At 32.2% G+C, this 20,514-nt stretch overlaps 2 protein-coding genes across 2 annotated transcripts; one reads left to right on the top strand and one right to left on the bottom strand.

Annotated features, from left to right (window-relative positions):
• Window positions 1-5,418: 5,418 nt before the first annotated feature.
• LOC130817369 (mitochondrial dicarboxylate/tricarboxylate transporter DTC-like) lies at window positions 5,419-8,369 on the top strand. The gene is made up of 6 exons (XM_057683032.1): window positions 5,419-5,770; window positions 5,926-6,009; window positions 7,014-7,075; window positions 7,181-7,542; window positions 7,627-7,841; window positions 7,952-8,369. The coding sequence occupies exons 1-6, from the start codon at window positions 5,645-5,647 to the stop codon at window positions 8,006-8,008; spliced, it is 906 nt and encodes a 301-aa protein (XP_057539015.1). The 5' UTR covers window positions 5,419-5,644; the 3' UTR covers window positions 8,009-8,369.
• Window positions 8,370-8,373: 4 nt separating this feature from the next.
• On the bottom strand, window positions 8,374-20,486 carry LOC130817370 (uncharacterized). Its single transcript, XM_057683033.1, has 11 exons — window positions 20,170-20,486; window positions 20,055-20,085; window positions 19,941-19,954; window positions 19,802-19,852; window positions 19,407-19,476; window positions 16,266-16,332; window positions 16,074-16,141; window positions 14,258-14,381; window positions 11,587-11,626; window positions 9,941-10,008; window positions 8,374-8,705 (listed from the first exon to the last, which is right to left on the bottom strand). The coding sequence occupies exons 1-11, from the start codon at window positions 20,386-20,388 to the stop codon at window positions 8,696-8,698; spliced, it is 762 nt and encodes a 253-aa protein (XP_057539016.1). The 5' UTR covers window positions 20,389-20,486; the 3' UTR covers window positions 8,374-8,695.
• Between the last annotated feature and the right edge of the window lie 28 nt (window positions 20,487-20,514).

Here is a 20,514-nt window from a genome sequence, read left to right as displayed (position 1 = left end):
GTCAAAAATCCATACCAAAAATAGAAATGAGACAATTAAGTTGACTTGACCATAAAAGGAAATTTGACACATAAGTTGAAGAGGAGGGAGTATTATTTTACCATTTACCATCTTATTAAATAGACCTACATTATTAATATCTAGCAAATGATTTTTTGGTTCCATTTTATTAACTCATAAATGTGTTGATATAAATTAATGAACTACAATCTTACAATATGGAGTAGTTAGTTACTTATTATACTGCTGCTTATACAATTTGTCTTTATACAATCTATTTTTATTAATTATTATTAATGCTCAAATGATTTTATATTCTATTATAACAGAGAATTCAGTGTACATAAATACGAATAATTAAGAATGAAGACAATTTGGTTTTATGATCTTAAAAACAAGATGAAATATAATTGTTTTGTTATAAGTTGGTTTGATTTGATAAGCTATTTTTTCGATATTTTAAATATATATAATAATTATATTTATGAAAAGGCAATTAAAAAAATATCATTGAGAAAAAAAAAAGAACTCTTGCAATATGACATGATCACAAAACTGTTTTATTGAGAATAATAATTAAATTTGTAGAGTTATAATCATCATTTAACATTAGGAATTTTGAAAGTAAAACACTAAAATTTTGGTTTTTTTTTTTTTATTTTATATCTATAGCTAAAAACCATATCATATTAAAAATTGCAGTTTAATTTGAATTTTTAAGAATGAAACAAACTCATGTAAATTGTATTTTTATAAGTTTTATATATACAAATTATAATTTTGAATCTTGAACTAAAATAAAAATAAAATAATTATTGTTTAATGTTTTACTAGATTAGATCAAATTTTGTACTAGCTCTAGTAACATTCAATAATTATTACAAGTACATAATTATATAATAACGAGAAAAAAAATAATTTATCCTAGTGATCGATAATTTTTCATCTTGTTTTATGAGAATTTATTTTTACGACAGTTAAAAAGATTAACTTAATTCATCTCCATCTTGTCTTATACAACCAACATTACACACTAAAATAGAAACAAAAAATAGAAGTGCTTTCTCACTTTAATTGTAAAAGAACATTTTAATAAAAATAAATCATGATGAAGAAGTAAATAATGATGAATTTTGTAGGTGAATTTAAATAGCACAATTTACTTTTAACCAAATAATTTGTTTTTTTTACTGTAATGAATTTCGCTTTTGTCGGGTAAGAAAAGAATCGCGGGTAAAGAGGATGACCCGCCCGCCACTTGGCGCCAGCAAGAAATGGGACCCACTACCTCACAAAAATCAATCTCTAATTTAAGCTGGGCCAACGCATGGGAGCCTTCAAAATAAAAGTACAAACAATTATTATATAGAGAAAATTCTTATAAAAATATGATCGGTTCGTCTAGTATAGACCGTCTCACGTTGACACAACTTTAATACAAGAAGCCTATAAGTTAAAAGTTTTCATTATTAGGCTATTTAATCCAAGTATAAGACATGTCTCATGGTGAAATCATCTTATATAAGAATTTGTGAAATATGATATGATCTATATGATTTATGAAAGTACAACAATAATTTTTAAAGTCCGTAATTCTAAAAGATTAAGGATGATTGTGAATTAATAGATCAATTTTAGTGATTAATTACATAATTTTTTCCTCTATTCATTTTGATTATTGAATTGAATTTTTATGTAAGTGTCTTGGCTAACATATGCGTAAATATTTACAATACGTTTGGTAATTGGTACTAAATGATGAAAATATAATGGAAAGTTAGTGTAATTTTGGTAGAAATATCTCAAGATAAGTTTAATGGTTATGGTTATACTCCTTCGACAATCATATTTTCTTCACAAAATTTATTCCAATACATTACCATTTGAACGTGTGGTAATGGAAAATTGAAAATTTTTTATGAGCAAACTTTCATTACTATGGGAATGACATAAGATATATTATGAGAGTTTACACCATAAATCATTCTCATTCCTACCATTTATTATAGATTACCAAACGGCCGTTAGTCTTTTGAGTATATGCATGCACATTTTTTATCTTGTTAAATTCATATGCATGTACTTTTTGATATATATATTATAGGGTAGATCGAAAAAAATGAAAGAATTAGGTAAGAATTGAACCTAAAGAGATTGAATTGTGCAGATAAAATAAAAAAATAGTTAAAAATAGAATGATGAGATTTAAAAAGGGTGAACCTTTATTAAAAAATAGAGATAATACAAATAAATAGGACAAATTAAAATAGTAAATAATGTAAAATAAAGAGGACAGAGAAATAAGGTAGTACTTAGTAAGAATTAAAATAATATACTTATTTTGGTGGGATTGTTGACTAGTTCATAATTAGTGTAATAATTTGATGCATGTGATGTGAGGCATGTTGGATGTAACTTATTAGGTATTTAACAGCTTATATCAGTTGGTAGTTGGTACTCATTGTTTGGATTTGTATTAAGTGGAACTAATTTGTAAAGGGGCAATTTATTTATTATTAATAATATCATGACACCATCTTGGTGGAATTATAAAGCATGTGATTGCGTAATATGGTTAAATATAAATTATAAAATATATATTTAAATTAGATTATTTGAATAATTACGTATAATAAAATGTATGGTATGGATGAGATTAAAAAAAGTGGTGGGCTATTATGTAAAAGTAAAAATGATGCAAATTAAATTAGACGAATCAAAATGAAAAATGCTTCAAATTCAATTGAACTGAGAGAGTTAATTTTTTGGGTCTAAAGCCCCAATCTTCATAACTTAGTCAAAGAAAGCTCGTGACTCGATCAAGCTCAAGTCAAAGATGACAATGAGATATTCAAACACAATTTTAGGTTACATATCAATATGTTTCATCAATTATCATTTCGTAAAGAAATCCCGATCAGTTTCAATATTGGTATTTGGTACAGAGCAAACAACTATAAATGCTCACAAAACTTTCGAATGAAGTAAGTTTTCCCAAATTCTCTCTAAGAGATCCCAATTTTATATTTACATTCAACCAATGTCTTACTTAAGCTTCAGAGGGGCTTTCTTGGGTGTCGCCCCAAGTTAGTAACCTTTGTTCGTTTAGTAGGTTCATTTGAATATCTTCAACTTTCTTCAACCATCTTCAATCACCTTCGACCCTGAAAACTTGGACGGGACTTGGAATGGACAACTCAATACTTGGACATATGCAGAACTATACTTGAAAAATACAATAGACTAATCCCTACCTCCATTTAAAATAAATTGTAATTTAATTTCACTCGAAAAAGCTTTGCGCCGTCCATGGGGAAGAGTAACATCTCACTCTAAACTCGAATTGAAAGACATGCCTCCAAAAAGGAACACCCAAGCTTGTATTAAATAGTCGGGACATCACCCTTTGGAAGCAAACAACTCTGGCCATGCCCATAATCCCAATCCTCCAATTCTTAATCCTAATTCTAACCTAGATCCTGTCACCCATCATGATCTTTAAGAATTCGCAATCCTTTTTACAATTCAACTCCAAGAGCATATCACTCAAGTCTTAAGGCAAATTCTGACTAGATCTTCCGCTAATGTAGAATATGAACAAGTCCAACCTTCTCCAAGGGAATGCCTATGCTTGTCCATAGGCCCACCCCATTCAATTACTATGTAGAGGATGTGACCGAAAGTAAAAAAATACCGCTCATTCAAAACCATAATGCTACTTATGCACCTCTTCATAGCAATAGAAAAGAACATTCTCATCAGCGCCCATCAAGGATCGTCATCACCGTAACATCTCAGCACAATCATTGTATCATCTTAATCCTAACCGAGAAATTGAGAGACATGGTCCTAATCCTAACTAGGGAAGAGAAGAACGCCATCAAGATTATAATCGGACAAAGACACTCTCTTCCATGGATGCTAGAGAGATAATTATCAACCGAAAGCTCCTTGTTGGGGAGATAAGTGCTCATGCACTCATTAACTCTAAGGGAAAAGAGAGAACAATATACTTATTAACAACCCACACCTCGACGGGAGGAAGTATCCCAACAAAATCCACATAAGCCTGATCAAGATGAGTTTGAAGAAGGCGGACCAACACATGCTCCAATTGTCTTCAAAATCTCCATCTCTGCTTGAATTTTAGCTATTCTTAACCGGAGTAAGGTTAAAATTCCGAATATGACATCTTTTGATAGAACTCAAAAACTTTAAGAATACATAGAATCATATTGGGCTCACATACAATCAGTAGTACATGTGAGGCTTAACTCATGATTCACCATAGTATCATCTCTAAGAATGAATGAAGGGGAAACCTCACTCCAAACTCAAAATGGGAGAGGTTAACAGGTTGTAGAAATTAGGAAAAGAAATTTAGGAATTCATCACCTGATTAGCCGTCATAAATGCAACTACATTGAAGATATGTGCTCCCATAGCAAACGAAGACGTGACGACATCTAATAGGCTTCAACACACTTTGTTAGGAAAAATTAAAGAAAGTAAATATGATACAGTGATACACGTAAAATTATTATTGTTTTTTTTTCTTCTCATATAAATGAAAAGTTACAAAGGAATTAAATAGAGATGCAAAATACTAAATTTTCTAAATTAAGCCATTAACTTAATACTAAATGTGGAAAGTTAAATACCCATAAATCCAATACTACTAATAACTTACTAAAATAAATAACTCCTAAATTATAACTATTTTAATTTAGAATCAAATCTCAAACATATATTACTAACAAACTGCTATTGGATGTAGCTCAATAGGTGATTGCACCTACATTAGTAAAAATATTATACTTGATTTGAGAATCGGGTGAAATTTAAAACATAATTCTTTTAAAAGTTAACTTTGGATACCATATAAAAACAACTGAAACAAAAATTAAACTAATTCTTAAAGCTAATTAAAATATACACTAATATTTTCACTATTCCTCCCATTTGGGTTTTAATAATATTTATCAATTGCTTTATAATTTGTATTTTGCTTAATCTATATATTTAAACATAGTCAACTTTTTATAATTTTTAAAAACATGCAATTAAAGACATTCAGATCTAAAATATTTATTAACAAGCATGCATTCTTAAATGAGACATATAGAATCCTTAGAGATTGCAACACACATCCATGCTAATGATATGGATACCTAATTATGTAGATATGATTACAAAAAAAAAAAAAATAAAAGATATATATGGATAAAAATTAATAAAAATAGTAAAAATTACTATCCAAAATAAAAATATTAAAAAATAAAAAAACAGGCGTAAATAAAAATCATGTCAAATTTAAAGAGACAAAGAGAGGAGATATATATAGTGCTCAGTATAAAGTTCAAACTTTTGATGTAATATGTTGCCAAGTGTGAAAGCACTATTTATTAAGGTTGAGGTGTTAAATTCAGGTGAGGGATTCTTCCTCTTTGTCCACCTATTTGTTATTGAATAGTGAAGTTTGTACTCTGCTCTTTCCTTTGGCTTATACTCCTACTACTATGCTTTAATCTCTTGTTTCTTTATGATATTCAGAAAACACTCCATTTATTTATTTTTATTTAAATGTTTTGTAAGAAAAGTATATACAATTAATCAAAGAAAACTAAAAAATTAAAAAAAATAAATGGGGGAGCAAAAAGAGGAGAAGAAAATAACATCATCAGTATGGAACACAACCAAGCCTTTTGTAAATGGAGGTGCTTCTGGTATGCTTGCTACTTGTGTCATTCAACCCATTGACATGGTCAAGGTACCCTCTTTTTACAATCCTTATTTTGTCGTTTTGATTTTGCTACACTATTCGAAATGAATGTGACAAAAGGAGTATTTGTCAAATAACAATTAATTCAATTTAACTTTGTAATTAAATAATTTCTGATGAATTAATTAGTTTTTTTTTTTAAGGTGAGAATTCAACTGGGACAAGGGTCAGCAATGCAAGTCACAAAGAACATGCTTCGTGATGAGGGTCTTTCTGCTTTCTACAAGGTTGATTAGAGTTTTATTTAATTCCCTTTTATACTTTTGATTCTTGCCAACAACCAAATTTTGTACTTAGTTGAAAGGCTCGGCTCCCTTCGATCGCAACTTTCTCATGACGAGGGTAATGATATGCCTTCTTTTACTACCCTCCTCCCCTGACCTTGCCTAAGGTAAAAATCATTTGATGATGATGATCTATTCTAAGGGTACTCCTTAATACTATAGTCCGTTTCTTTTAACATACTCTTTATTTCCCTTTCATTTTATATAAGTTGTAAAATAGGTGAATTTAGTTGAAAGGAAAATTGGATCGAAAAATATATATTTAAGATGGAAAAGAGTATAAGTATGCGGACGGGATTAAAAAAGTGCAGTCAGAAAAGAAAATCAGTGGGCAAATTAAAATCAACAGTGGCGTAAATTTTAAGGGACTGAGAGGGTAAATTGTTATAAAAGACAATCTCACTTGTGCCCTATATATGGCTATTTAGCCCAACCACAAGAAGTTACGAACATATGAGCTCTTTGTTTTGAGGTCATCTTACTAGAGATAAAAGGGAGTTGTTTCTTAAATAGTTATAGTTGACAACTTCATGAGAGAAGTGTACCTATCAAAAAGAGACAAAATATATATCATGAGCGTATGATTTGTAATAGGAACAAAATGCATTGGGGTATACTTTGCCAAAAAATTATTGGAATGTTTTGTATGGATGGAAGGAAATAGTGTTTGGATAGAAAGAATGAAAGGAAAATGGAATGAATTTGAAAGGGAAGAAATAAAAGATGCTCTATAGATCAAATTTGAGAGAAACATAGTAGAATGAAAACTCATTTATCTTTCCTTTCCTCGCCTATATTTTCGTCTTTCTTTATCTAAACACTCTTGGGTTTCTATATATGTAATCGAAGCACTATCAAATGATCATAAAATTAGCATATTTGCCAATAACTCAAGAAGTTTGTCTCTAAACAAACGCCTCACATTTATATAACTTGGGAGACTGCAGGGTCTCTCGGCAGGTTTGCTCCGGCAAGCTACTTATACAACCGCTCGTCTTGGATCATTCAGGTCACTCTCTCATAGTAGTTACCGTCTTCTGTAACTGATTTCTCTTTTTTTAGTCTGATATCGTTAGCCTTTGCTCAAGAGTGTTCTTTTGTTGATATGTGATAGGATGTTAACAAATAAAGCTATTGCTGCCAATGATGGGAAGCCTCTACCTTTGTATCAAAAAGCGTTGTGTGGGTTGACTGCCGGAGCAATAGGAGCTTGTATCGGGAGTCCAGCAGATCTTGCACTGATCCGCATGCAAGCCGATGCAACCTTACCGTTGGCACAAAGGCGTCACTACAAAAACGCGTTCCATGCACTTTTCCGTATTGTTGCTGATGAAGGTGTGTTGGCTCTCTGGAAAGGAACTGGCCCTACTGTTGTCCGAGCCATGGCTCTTAACATGGGTATGCTCGCATCCTATGATCAAAGTGTCGAATTTTTCCGAGATTCTCTTGGTGTAGGAGAAACTGCCACTGTCTTAGGTACATTACTCATCTTATTTAGTAGTCTAGTTTTGGCAAGAAAAGAGAGGAAGTCATACTCATAATTGAATTCTATGGATACAGGAGCCAGTGCAGTATCTGGATTTTTTGCTTCAGCTAGCAGTTTGCCATTCGACTACGTGAAAACACAAATTCAGAAAATGCAGCCTGATGCAGAGGGCAAGTATCCGTATACCGGTTCATTAGATTGTGCCATGAAAACGTTAAAGTCCAGGGGACCTTTCAAATTCTATACAGGATTCCCTGTTTATTGTGTTAGAATTGCACCCCACGCAATGGTGAGTGCTATTGCTTCTCGAGTTTTTCCTAGACGTCAGTGTTTCCATGCTTTCTGGTGTTCCTTTATTAATTTTGCTGAAACAATCGCTTCTTTTTGTAATTTTTGCAGTTGACATTGATTTTCCTGCATCAAATCCAGAAGTTTGAGGCTTCTGTGGGATTGTAACTGTCAAAGAACTTCAGTGTCCCGCCTCACTGTTCCTAGAGCTTCTGCTAGTTACAAAAGGATGTTCCAACTCGTCATCTATTATGTGGTGCATCAAAATCATTATCGGATTCTTGAAGCACAGCCCAACTTTGTAACTTGGTCCTTTCTACAAAATCTAAATTTTAGGATTATTATACACCACCTTCAAGTTGCGAGGATTATGCATCTTGAAGCTCACAGCGATGTGCATTCTTATCGAGTTGCATCTCTTTGTGTTCATATATTAATAAACGCACAGATGTTAGCATTGACTGTAACCTACCGAGCATGTTTTATTTATGGATAGCTTGAATGTGCAATCATCAACAATAGAATACCAGAAATTGCGACAAAAGTTCAAACAGTTCACAAAATAATTTCTGAAACCAGCAGAAAGAAATACACAACCTTCTGGATGTAAATCTGGTATATTTTTCAATAAAATTATGCTCCTCTAGGCTCTAAAGACATGTTCAACATTTTGTAAATGTATATTTCAAGCAGTTAAGATTTCAATTTTACCATGCAAAGAGCAGCAGCAACTGGCAGCACCAATCTCATGTCGACTTCTTAAAACTCATGGAAGGCAGCATTTTTTCAAAATCTGCACAGCAAATCTCCTCACCTAGTAAACTTTGTAAACCAAACATTAACCAGTATAAAATCTTACTTTGCCCTGCAAAACAGAAACAAAAATCAGAATCATCCCCAAGAAAAAAGCCTCCAAACGTTCCATACAAACGTATTTATGGACGTCAATAGTGATTATTTCTCATAAGTACACGTACAAAGACGCAGACGAATAATTGGAAGAGGCAGGTAGAAACCTTGTGCTTGAAATTGTAAACCAATATATCTAGGCGCCTAAAATTAGCACATTCAAAACACATTTTGTATTTACAACTGCCCAAAGGCTAATAGCAAGAAAGTTTACATCCACATTTTGTGGGAAACAGGACTTGCATTTATTTTCGAACACATGAAACCTTGCCGTTGCTACTCTCCCTAAATTCAACTTCCTACTCTCATGTCTATGTCTAAGAGAAAACAACACTTTGGACTGCAGTTCTATATGTTTTTATGTGAGCTAAAGCTCTCAAAAGCATAGTGCAAAACAAAGTCGATTGTATCATATCGATCGCGTCATAAAGGTTTTCAAATTTACCGAGCTTGGTGTCCCCCCCATCGTAAAGGTGTAATAAAATTGTATTTCAGGACGTTTCAAGCGACATTTCATGATTTAGACCGAAATTTGGCAGTACAACAACTGTATTACACCCGTTACTGCATCACAGTGTCCATTACCATGACTGCGCCATCACCTAATTTTTGCACTATGCTCAAAATTTTATTGGAAACCTATAAATAATGCTATTGCAAGGTGAGACACTCACGTATTACTCACTCTAAGCTATATACGGTCCTTTCTATTTTAGATGTATCCCACTTCCCAACTTCCAGAATATTAGTTCCAATGGCAATGGTCCTTTCTTTATGAATATGCATATAAAGCCTATCTAATTGAAAATCTATACATTTTAATGAAGTTTAACTGGTACTTGTTATAAACTCATATTTTCCCATATGTTTCCTTTGAAAACTATATTCCACAGCTAAATTGGACAGGACTTTACTGAATTCAACTATAAAAGAGTAGTGCAAAAGAGGGTGAACGTGATGTGCAGAACTGAATTGAATGAAATCGAACTAAAATAAGTAGGGAATAACAAAACCTAGTCCATGATTTAGTCAATTAGAAACATTCTTCTCAGGCAGAAAGAAGTCGTAAGAATCTAGCAACAAGACATGGTATTCAAACTTAGATAAAAGGTAACTGCTAAGAACAAAAAATTAATGTGAATAAGAATACATGACAAATTCGAGCACATGCTGAGTGTCGGCAATGTATACCTGGTAATGTATGAATCATCTAATGTACTGACAATGATTGCATCACCCGTCACAATGAAAGGAGGTGCCTAGATTCACAAATTCACAAAAAGCACTAAAAATAAGTCCCTAGAACAATTAAATCAATACGAAGAGAAAAAGAAAGGGAATCAGTTGCAAAATGGTCTTATAAAGACAACAAATTAATGGAAAGAATACAATATGCGCATATAATAACTTTCTTTTTGGCAAATAAGTGTATAATAACTTTAAAAGATAAAAGAGGTATATATCTTAATTCTGAAGTTACACAATCCATTCAAAATTGACCCAACTGCTTTAGTATCCTTGGCATCCTAGTCGTTGACATATTTCCTACCCGATCCATCATCACCAATTCCAGTCAAAACGTGTGCTATTAAAACAACTAACATGTCATTCAACAAAAATGTGTAGCCTTGGTCCCCCAACTATAGGGAATATTGTCTTCCCCTACACTTGCATTTCACCCATCATAAGATGTTAACCCAGATATTTTCTTATGATATATTAGTGTAAATAGTCTCTTAATGGGATGTTGGTGACAAGCAGTGCAACCAAGCTGTTGTACAAAGTGAGGTAAAATTCATTCTATGTTGATTAAAAAATTTTCTTACACGAGTTGTAAGGTGGATGAAAAGAGATGAGTAGAATGAATTTTGACATGTAACAATTAAATGCATTTTGACACTTGACTTATATAAAAATTACTGCATCTTTTCTCAAAATAATAAAAATTTTGAGAAATGAGACAATAAAATTAGTCACGAGAGCTGCCTACCATCAAGTCAGTGTCAATGTATCAGTAAAAAAGACGAGGGAACAGTATAATGTACTTCCTCCAGTTTTAAATACTTGAATGTCAGATTTTTTTTTAAGCATACTATGATCATTAATATATTTGATTATGTATAAATTAAAATTATTTTAAAAAAACTTTGAAAATATTAATCAAGATAAGTATCATCATTCTATTTTTTATAAACTTGTCATTAATAATTTTGTGCTCAAACGTGGATAAAAATAATAAAGGCCGAGTCTTAGAGCCGATTGAAGTCTAAGATATGTCACAAGTGACTTACACTGGCTATAAACAATGACTTAAAAGTTACAGAGGTGGCTGAAACGGTAAGGGTACCCAATAACAAGTAGACTAATAATCCCATAATCACAAAATTGGGGAGTCATATGATCTTAACCATGTATCCAGCACAAATATCAAGGAAACATTGGCTGGTATTAGGGTTACGATCCATATGAGCTTCGTTAATCCCGAGACCTGAGCTAAGAATTAATCTCAAGCTACAATGCTACTTCAGTATAAGGCAAACTACAAAATGATACCAGATATAACAAAATCAGGAAAACATGTTTCCAATGAACAACTACCATGACATTCAACAAGATGAACAGATTAAGCTCAAGCACGAGCTGTTGTTAAACAGCAGTGCCCTAGATGAACCTCATTGGACCAATGGTAGGCATTGTTGAAGTCTCATGTGATTGAAATATTTTGTGTGCTCTGATCAAGTTGTAGAACAAACTCCCAAACTTTGTCACTTAAACAATCATTTGATCTACAGAATAAATCTACCAATATTAACATAGAAACAATATAAATTACTCACAAGGACAATCAGGCCATTGTCCAGCAAAACCTTTTTATACCTGCAAAGAAAAAGACATTAGTTTAAAACTAGATAGTGCCCGTGCAATGCAGGACTTTATTAAATTTTCCGACATATTTATATAAATTAAGAAATTAAAATTTTAAGAGATAAATTGTACATTATTGTTATATTTGATCATTTCAATCTGAATAGTTGTATTTGTATCATATTTTGCATTTTGCGTGCAGATGATTGTGAAAATTTAATTCATAACAAATAAATCACAACAAAAGACAAAAAATTTGATTATATACTTAATATAACTACATTTACTTGGAGTTACAATACAAAATTATGAAGTTTTTTATAATATAAAATAATATACCAATTTATGCTAACAAAAATAATTAGGAAAAATTGTTGTGGATAATCCAACCTATTTTGCGGAAAACCTGTCAATAATCTCGCATTTTGAAATTTTTTTAATAATCCAACCTTTGCTTTCAGTTTATTGCCAATGGACCCTTTAGAAAATGACCTGCTATATTAGGTTACCTCTCATCTTCTCCTTCTTTATAATAATCCAACCTATTTCCTATTACCTGCCAATAATCCCATCTTTTGATTTTTTTTAATAATCCAACCTTTGTTTTCATTTCGTTGCCAATGGACCCTTTAAGAAGCTAAATACTCAATTTCTCTTTGCCACTAGTTTATAATAGTCCAACATAATCCATACATGTTAAGTACTCCCTCCGTTCTTTTTTGATCTTCCACATTACTATAACGGGTAGTTTCAAAAGTTCTTCCACTTTAGAATACTTTCTACTTTTAGAATACTTTTATCCCACTTTTACCCCTTAAAACCCCCATTTTCTTTTAATGTACCCCTTTTCTTTTATTTATAATTATTTTCTCTCTCATACTTTCAATACAATCATTACTTCACTACTATTTAATTAAAATAATACCCACTATAACCCAAAGATTCTATCTTCCTTAATATACGTGAAAAACCTAAAGTGGAAGATCAAAAAAGAACGGAGGGAGTATCTTTTAATTTCTGTAACACATTTTCTCTTCAATTATTATTAAACAATCCACAATTTTTAAAATACTCAATTTTCTCTTTGCCACTGATTTAAATGGGGTAGTATACTTTGAGGGGAAGTGAAAAACATATGACTATTATTGAATTTTTATAATTATATTGATTATAAAATTTTAACGTGTAAATTTTAACTTGATAAAGATAATACGTAACGGGTCGGCGAGTACCCGACTCAATGTATTTTGTGGCCCATGACCCAACCCGGTTAAAGGGGGTCGGATATCCGACTCGGATTATATTATTTTTAAAAAAAATTGACCCGCCATTTAGGATGTGGGTCAGCGGGTTGGCGAGTCGAGTCAAGTGGGCCGAATTTTTTGAATACCCCTAGTAGATGGGATATGTATGTAAAGACAATTACTATCTATGCAATGATCAATTTCATAAGCTCAGGAAATAATAGCAATTTCATTTAGTTTCTTGAAGGGTCCATTGGCAACAAAATAAAAACAAAGGTTGGATTATTAAAAAAAATTCAAAAGATGGGATTATTGATAGGTAATGGGAAATAGGTTGAATCATCATAAAGAAGAAGATGATAGGTAACCTGATATAGCAGATCATTTTCTAAAGGGTCCATTGACAACAAACTGAAAGCAAAGATTGGATTATTTAAAAATTTTCAAAATGTGGGGTTATTGATAGGTAATGGAAAATAGGTTGGATTAATCACAATAATTTTTCCAAATAATTATTACATTAATATATATAAAATATTACAACAATTAATAGCATATTTCAAAATCAAATTAACATAAAAATATGTATAATTATTTTATAAAGTTTAAATGAAAAAAATTATATTATCATAAAAAATAAGTGAATTACATAAAGATAGTCACCACTTGAATCATATTAGAATTGAGCATTGCATTTAAGTAAACCAATTGTATAAATAACAAAAAAAAATCCTAATATAAGCATATTATGCTTTAACCATCTCAAAATATCCAATATACTAAATAATACTCATTTAAGAAATAAAATTTAGAAAATTTTATAATTTAAAATAAAGAAATAATAATATTGGTAGTATTATAGTCATAGTAGGAATAGGAATTAATAGAGTCAAAAATGAATAGTAGTCATAATAATAATGACATCATCATTAAGTGTTGGAGGGAAAATTTTTGTTAAGGTTGTGACACGTAAGCAATTTTAAAAAATGATGATGTCAACAGTGTTTTTGTTTTAGTAATAGTTATAGAAGATTATAGATTATAGATAGATAGATTATAGATTATAGATAACAAGCAAAAGAATAAACTTTAACATAGGGAACTTAAAATACTATCTGATACCACCAAAGGATAAATGCTACATTATCCCAGATTCCTAGTTACTCTAGAATTCTAACGCCATAAATACAATTGCACAAACAGAAAGAAAAACAGGCAGACAACAAAGAGAACCAATTTTTCGTTGTGAATGAACCCAAACCCTGAATTATACTATCTGTCAAACACGAAGATCTGTATATAAGACAAAAGACACAAGACTACAAAATAAACATATAATTTATTGGGAAAACAAATTTATAAAAAATAAAAAGAAAAGAATAGATCAGCAAGAACATACTGAGGATTAACGGAGAGCCCCTTCATAGGAGCTCGCGCATCAACAACAGTACAAGTGACACGAGTAGGTACTGTGGCAGACATTGGTCTCCCATCGTAATACTGAACTTTGATTGTCATATCATCTGCATCATTTGGATGGAAAATTATAAGTCACTGGAACAAAAAAGGGTATGGAATTTTAGTTATGATCTATAAAACAGAATGAAGAGCTTTTTACTTCAGAAGTTTTGCATACAGTCAAGCAGATAGGTACCATTATAAACAAGGGAAACAATAGGCTGCCTTAAAAGACCTTTTCCAAAAGTAGCATGTAGCTAATATCAGATGCCTACCCTTCTAACTCTCCATAAGCCTTCATAGTTTTTCCAAGATCATTGAATAATTTTCCTCTGAGCTTACCTCCCTTATTTTCTGAAAGGTTGACTACTTGATTTCATACAGCAGAAGTTTGGTAATTTTCAAGCATAGTGCATACACAAGGGCATATTGCATGGTATTGGCCGCGTTGCAAAAGTTTTCAACGCTATCAAATAAATAACTCCCACATCATAACGATTTAAAAAAAAAACGTTTTAGGCCAGTTTAAGGGGTATCTCACGATATCAGCTGGGTTGTTGCAATACAACAACTACATCAACCTTGTTACCGCATCACCCTGATCATTACCAAAATTGGGACCAAAACAGTACTCTTCACTATGACTCGCAAATATGACAAAACACATACGTTAATAATTCGTGTAAAATAGCGACCTATGTTTGCTTCATTCTATATTTTAGAATGTTCTATCTCTACCATGAGCAAGATTTTAAGAGCATATTAGAATGGTGATGCATGTTCCTAGCTTGGTTCGAGGAACATATAGAAGGTTTGAAAGTACAACTTCACAACTACACTATAACAGGCAGTGGCAGAACTTTGTTGGGGGCAGATAGGGGCTTCGCCCCCCCTAAGATTTTCGGCAAATTTTTTTAATATACAACGTCATTATATATTTTTTATAATATCAGTCCAACAAATAAAAGCAACATAATTAAAAGTGAATAACTAAAATTAAAAAAAAAATCTTACAAAGTAATTATAGATTGTCAAATTAGGAATGAAATTATCATTTAACAACTGAAAAAACAAAAAAAAAAAAAAAAACAAGCGATTGAGAGAAATCGACAAAATCAAAAATTAAGCTTACCATCCGCAATTGAAGGATAAATGTTTTGTTTATATTTTTATTTGAATTTTTTATTTTTATTTAATAATTAGTTTGAATAAGTGAATATTTGAATAACTGAAAACTCATACAAAAAACAATCACATATGAAGATAATAAAAAAAGGACTTCGAAATAAAATGGGTAACGATTTTCTTGCTGATAGTTTAGTATTATATATCTACAGAAAAATAGCAAAGACAGTGTCAATGACATTATAGATAATTTAAAAATGTTAAAAGAGCGTCGAGCTTTATTTGATTCAAAATTTACATTATATTTTTTGTTGTATTGATTGGCTATATTTTAGTTGAATTCAATGTTTTGGTTAACTCCGCCCCTAAAATTTTGTTCAAGTTTCGCCACTGATAACAGATGCTGGAAAGAGATGCTATATTTAGCATAAAAGCACAAGTCAGTATTAAGTTAAAAACTTTAGTTTACACGGAATCAACTATCTCGAAATAAATCACTAAACAACCTGCTATCAAGAAATTTGACTATCAACAGGGAAAAAATTGCTCATATTAATAAATTAAAAATAAATAAATGAATATATAATAGTACAAGGAATACAACAATGTTAAAACTAGCATATCTGAAAGACCTTTCAAGTAGACAGCAGCCTTTCCTAACAATTCCTTCGGCACTTCTATCTGTTCAAAAGTTTCAGGGCTGATCAAACCGCATACAACAGAGCAGGTTAGGAAAATAATTTAGATTTAATACTAAACTTGTATAATAGTTAGTAACAATCAGATATGATAAGAACGCCAAAAGGGGAGAAAAACACACTCACTCTGTTAGCACTACCATATTTTCCTCCGAGTATAAATACTGGAAAGATTTTTCTTCAACAAATACCGCTGCAGCAAATGTACTTCATTAAATCTTGAATAAGCTAGAAAAAAAATAAAAATGGAAAATAAGACATAGAAAACCATAAATGACTTTTAGACCCATGAAAAATGTGTTCCTAAAAGTTCAATTTGACTCTGATTTTTGTTTGATGAAATGACTAAAACTCACGATAAAGAAAGTCCTATGATATGTACATTACATTGGCCTTATGCAAAGTCTTGCAAGTAGAGGGAAAATATGATATCGTAGATTAATTCTCCATTAACCTGCATTCACACATATACCTACAACCTTATTACAGCTTTCCCAAATATCAAGTGGACTACTTTCCAACTTATGTAAAGTAAATCATCATCTAATCATGTGTCTAAATATTAGAATAAATCAAACTACTTGCACATAAATTGCATGATCATGCTCATGCAACTCTCAACACAAGCACACTACATTTGGTCATCTTCTCTTTACACAAAACTGATAAGTGCGATTATTTGCACTTATTCATGTTATTTTTATGCTCCTTGTGTAATGTTTTAGAGGGTTTTAGGTAGTGTTGATAGTATTATTTGATAATTTTGTCTCATATGTTTAATATTGTATTTTATGTAATTTTGAGGTAAAAATCGGAGTTTTATTAGGTTGTAGGGGTGATAAGAGGGTGAAGGCTTAGAGAAATGGCCTAAGACTCCTAAAAGAAGTGAAGAGATCGAGCCAAACAAGCCCCAAGTGAAAGAAACGAGTCGTAGCTAAGGTGCAATAAAAAGCCACGACCCGTCGCAGAGCAAATGGAGTCCAGAGGCAAAGCGACGAGTCGTTCCCAATTTGCCACGACTCCTCACATATCCACTGAAGTCATCAGAGCATTCCAGAGCCAAAGTAACGAGTCGTCCCACATATGCCACGACTCGTCGCATACTTACTGATCTATGCATATCAATCCAGAGGCTAAGCGACGAATCATCTCCAACTTGCCACGACTCGTCGCATATTCACTTAAGTCACATACCCCAGGCTAAACATAAGCGACGAGTCGTCGCCCCTGATGTCACGAGTCGTCGCCTTTTTGTCAAGTGCTTTTCACGTGCTTTCGACGGTTATTTTTTTAGAGCCACTATAAATAGTGGTAGTTATTTTGTTATCATTTAGTCAGTTTTCTTTGTTTAATTTCAGTTTTCTCTTTTGTTATTTTCTTCTTGGAGATCTTTCATTGTTGAACACCATTGTTACACTTAATTTCATTGCAATTTACATTTATATTCTTCTCCATTAGTTAGTTCTCTTAATTTATTACTTTATTACTTGTCTTTTTGTATTAGATTATTCATTATTTTCATGTGTAATATTTCAATCAGGTTTTCATTCATCATTAATTGCACGTTTATCACCATGTCTAGTGAGTAGTTTTCTTCTCTGGGGTTAGGGTATAAACCCTAATTCGAAGCATGGAATGATATTTTATTGATTAATTGTGTAAAATTTGAGTCTATGATTAAACATATGCTTAATGAATCTTAGTTTAAATATCTTTATTAACCTTTTCAATAAAACGGAAGTTTGAGATTAGAATTAATTTAGGATTGAGGTATATTTAAGTTAAATTCCTATTAGTTTAACCAATAAAACAGAAGTTTGAGGATTAATACTAGTAAGGTCTTAAACCGATATTAATCAATAGAGCGGAAGCTTGAAATTAATTAGATCACGTTTAATTATGCCAATGACTCAAATTCATATAATTATGAGAGTAATTGATTCCCATGTTAGAATTAGGTGATTCCCGACGCCCTAGATTTGTCATATTATTATTATTATCTTTGTAGTAATCATTATCTTAGCTTTAATTCTTAGTTTTAATTGCATTTTAGTATTAGTTTCTCAACCCAACTACTTGTTGATCTGTGTCTCGTAGTCATAAATCGAACAAATTAGCTAACTCGCTTCGCTGAGTTCGACCCGTATAGCTACACGTACACCGTGCGCTTGCGGTTATTAAAATTTACACATAAAAAAAAACAATGTATCTTTCAATTTTGTGCACATCTTGGTTGTGTAATCCATGTTTGAAATCAAACTATTCACCCTAAAAATCTCCAATAAAAAAGGATAATAAGAAATCCATCCAACTTGTTTCGCCTTCTCCATTTTATGACCATCGTTTATTTCATAAGATTGCAATCCAACAATGATACATATCAAATAGAATAAAATGTTCAAATCGAAGCATTACAAAATAGACTCCACTTTGAACGGTTTTACAGTAAGTAAACAGCAAGTGGAATAAAATGTTGATAAATCTCATATCCAATCTTGACATTTGCAAATAAACTTTCTGTATTGGAGAGACAAAACATTTACTTTTGCCTTAGAACAACACCCAGTATGGACTCCACCACTCACAATTAAGGGACACCTACATGTATGCAAACTAACTTCTAACTCAATGCAATCTTTTGTTTTCATTTTCTTATAAATAAGGAGTATTCCACACGCATAAGGGATGACTGATTGAGATTGATTGAAATCTGAGATTTGAGATAAATAACAACTTTATATCTTTGTGAAATTGATTAGCATGTACTTGATACTTAATGTTGAACAACCCTGTTACTTATGGTACTTTCTGTTTCTTAACAGCTTCGAACTTTGTACTTTGTGTTATTGTTGCTCAAAACCCCACATAACCAAGAGCTAATCTATAGTTGTTGGATGAACATGTAACCCTTTGCTTTCGTTTGTTCTGGTAATTAGATTCAATCAAGACGATATAAACCTATTACACATCAATGATGCAGGCTGGCAGACACGTGATATTTTCCTTCAAAGATAAAACAGTAAAGTAAAGAGTATAGACTTCGCATATAGACGGGTTTGACATATCTATAAGACTGAGTTATCACTTATCACAAACCATATGAACTTTTTTTCTTTGCACGAAGGTGATCCAGCAACTAGACCCAAAAGACAAATGAGAAAAAACTCAAAAGCTATTTTTAGGGTGGGGGATAACAGACACTTGACAGATTAACAGAATACACATAAGACTTGTTGAAAGATACAAGCTATGAAATTAGACACATACTTTCAATGGCTTCATCGGTGCGGAATCTTTCAGTTACTTTGTTCCCACTATCGACATCACGAAGCTCTACCTGATACACAACAGAAACCTTATTCTTAATCCTCACACATTGAGAAAATTCCCAAAGTAGAAGAAAGAGCTTTCCATATAAGGTATTACCACATCAGGGATGAGTAAACAGGACATTCAAATTCAAAAAACTTATTCAGCACTTAGGGTATAAAAGCAGTGGATGGAGTAGTACTATGGATCAGCATCATCTAGCTACAATGCAAACATATAATCAGACAAAGGAGCCAATAGCTAATCACCTATATGCTAGATGTCTCATGTATGACAACATTGATTTACTAAGACCTAATTAATGCTCCTGATACTCTAGATCAAAGACTAACCTGAATCGACGCTCCTCCCCTTCCGTGCTGCGTGTGCTGTGCTTTTATAACCTGAAGCAAACAACCACCCAAGCCCCATCAATCAGCATAACAGTAACAGATGTAGCTAGTGCTAGAAGTGAAGGTGTAATGGTCAGACCTGGTAAATGCGCCCTGATGCAGTAGGACAGCATTGTTCCACAGCCAGAAATGTAGAATAGCTAGTTAATACATGTATCATTGACAAAAATATGGATTTGTGAACTCCACTGACCTTTACGTTGGACGATATTCCCTGCTCTAACCTGAAACAAAAACGGTGCAAACCTAAACTTCATATGCAAATACAGTCCTATAATACTAATACTATACAAGGAAGTAAAACGAACCTCGGAGCCAATAACTTTGGCACCACGACGCTGAAAAAGGAACCAAGGTGAATCCATGGCAAGAAATGCATATGAATTCTTCAATGGCGATTTGGTGATTAGGTTTCTTTTGAAGAAAGTACTGGAAGCAGCGAAAGTGTTAGACTTGGATGCAGCAACAGAAAGGATGAGATTAATGGCGGACATACTCCTAGAAAACCATTTCAGTTTAGGAATCATCTCCAGTCTCCTGGTATGCTGCTACAACTACAAATATTGCGATTTGCGGGTGCGTTTCCCACAACAATCTCTCCCTAAAATTCACTCGCTATTAAGTTAAGTTTTTTATTAAAAAAAATTGTTTAT

The sequence above is a fragment of the Amaranthus tricolor genome, chromosome 7 (genome assembly GCF_026212465.1).
Source record: "Amaranthus tricolor cultivar Red isolate AtriRed21 chromosome 7, ASM2621246v1, whole genome shotgun sequence".
NCBI lineage: Eukaryota > Viridiplantae > Streptophyta > Magnoliopsida > Caryophyllales > Amaranthaceae > Amaranthus > Amaranthus tricolor.
The sequence above is the reverse complement of the archived record's forward strand: the minus strand, read 5'-3'. Positions and strand labels throughout refer to the sequence as shown.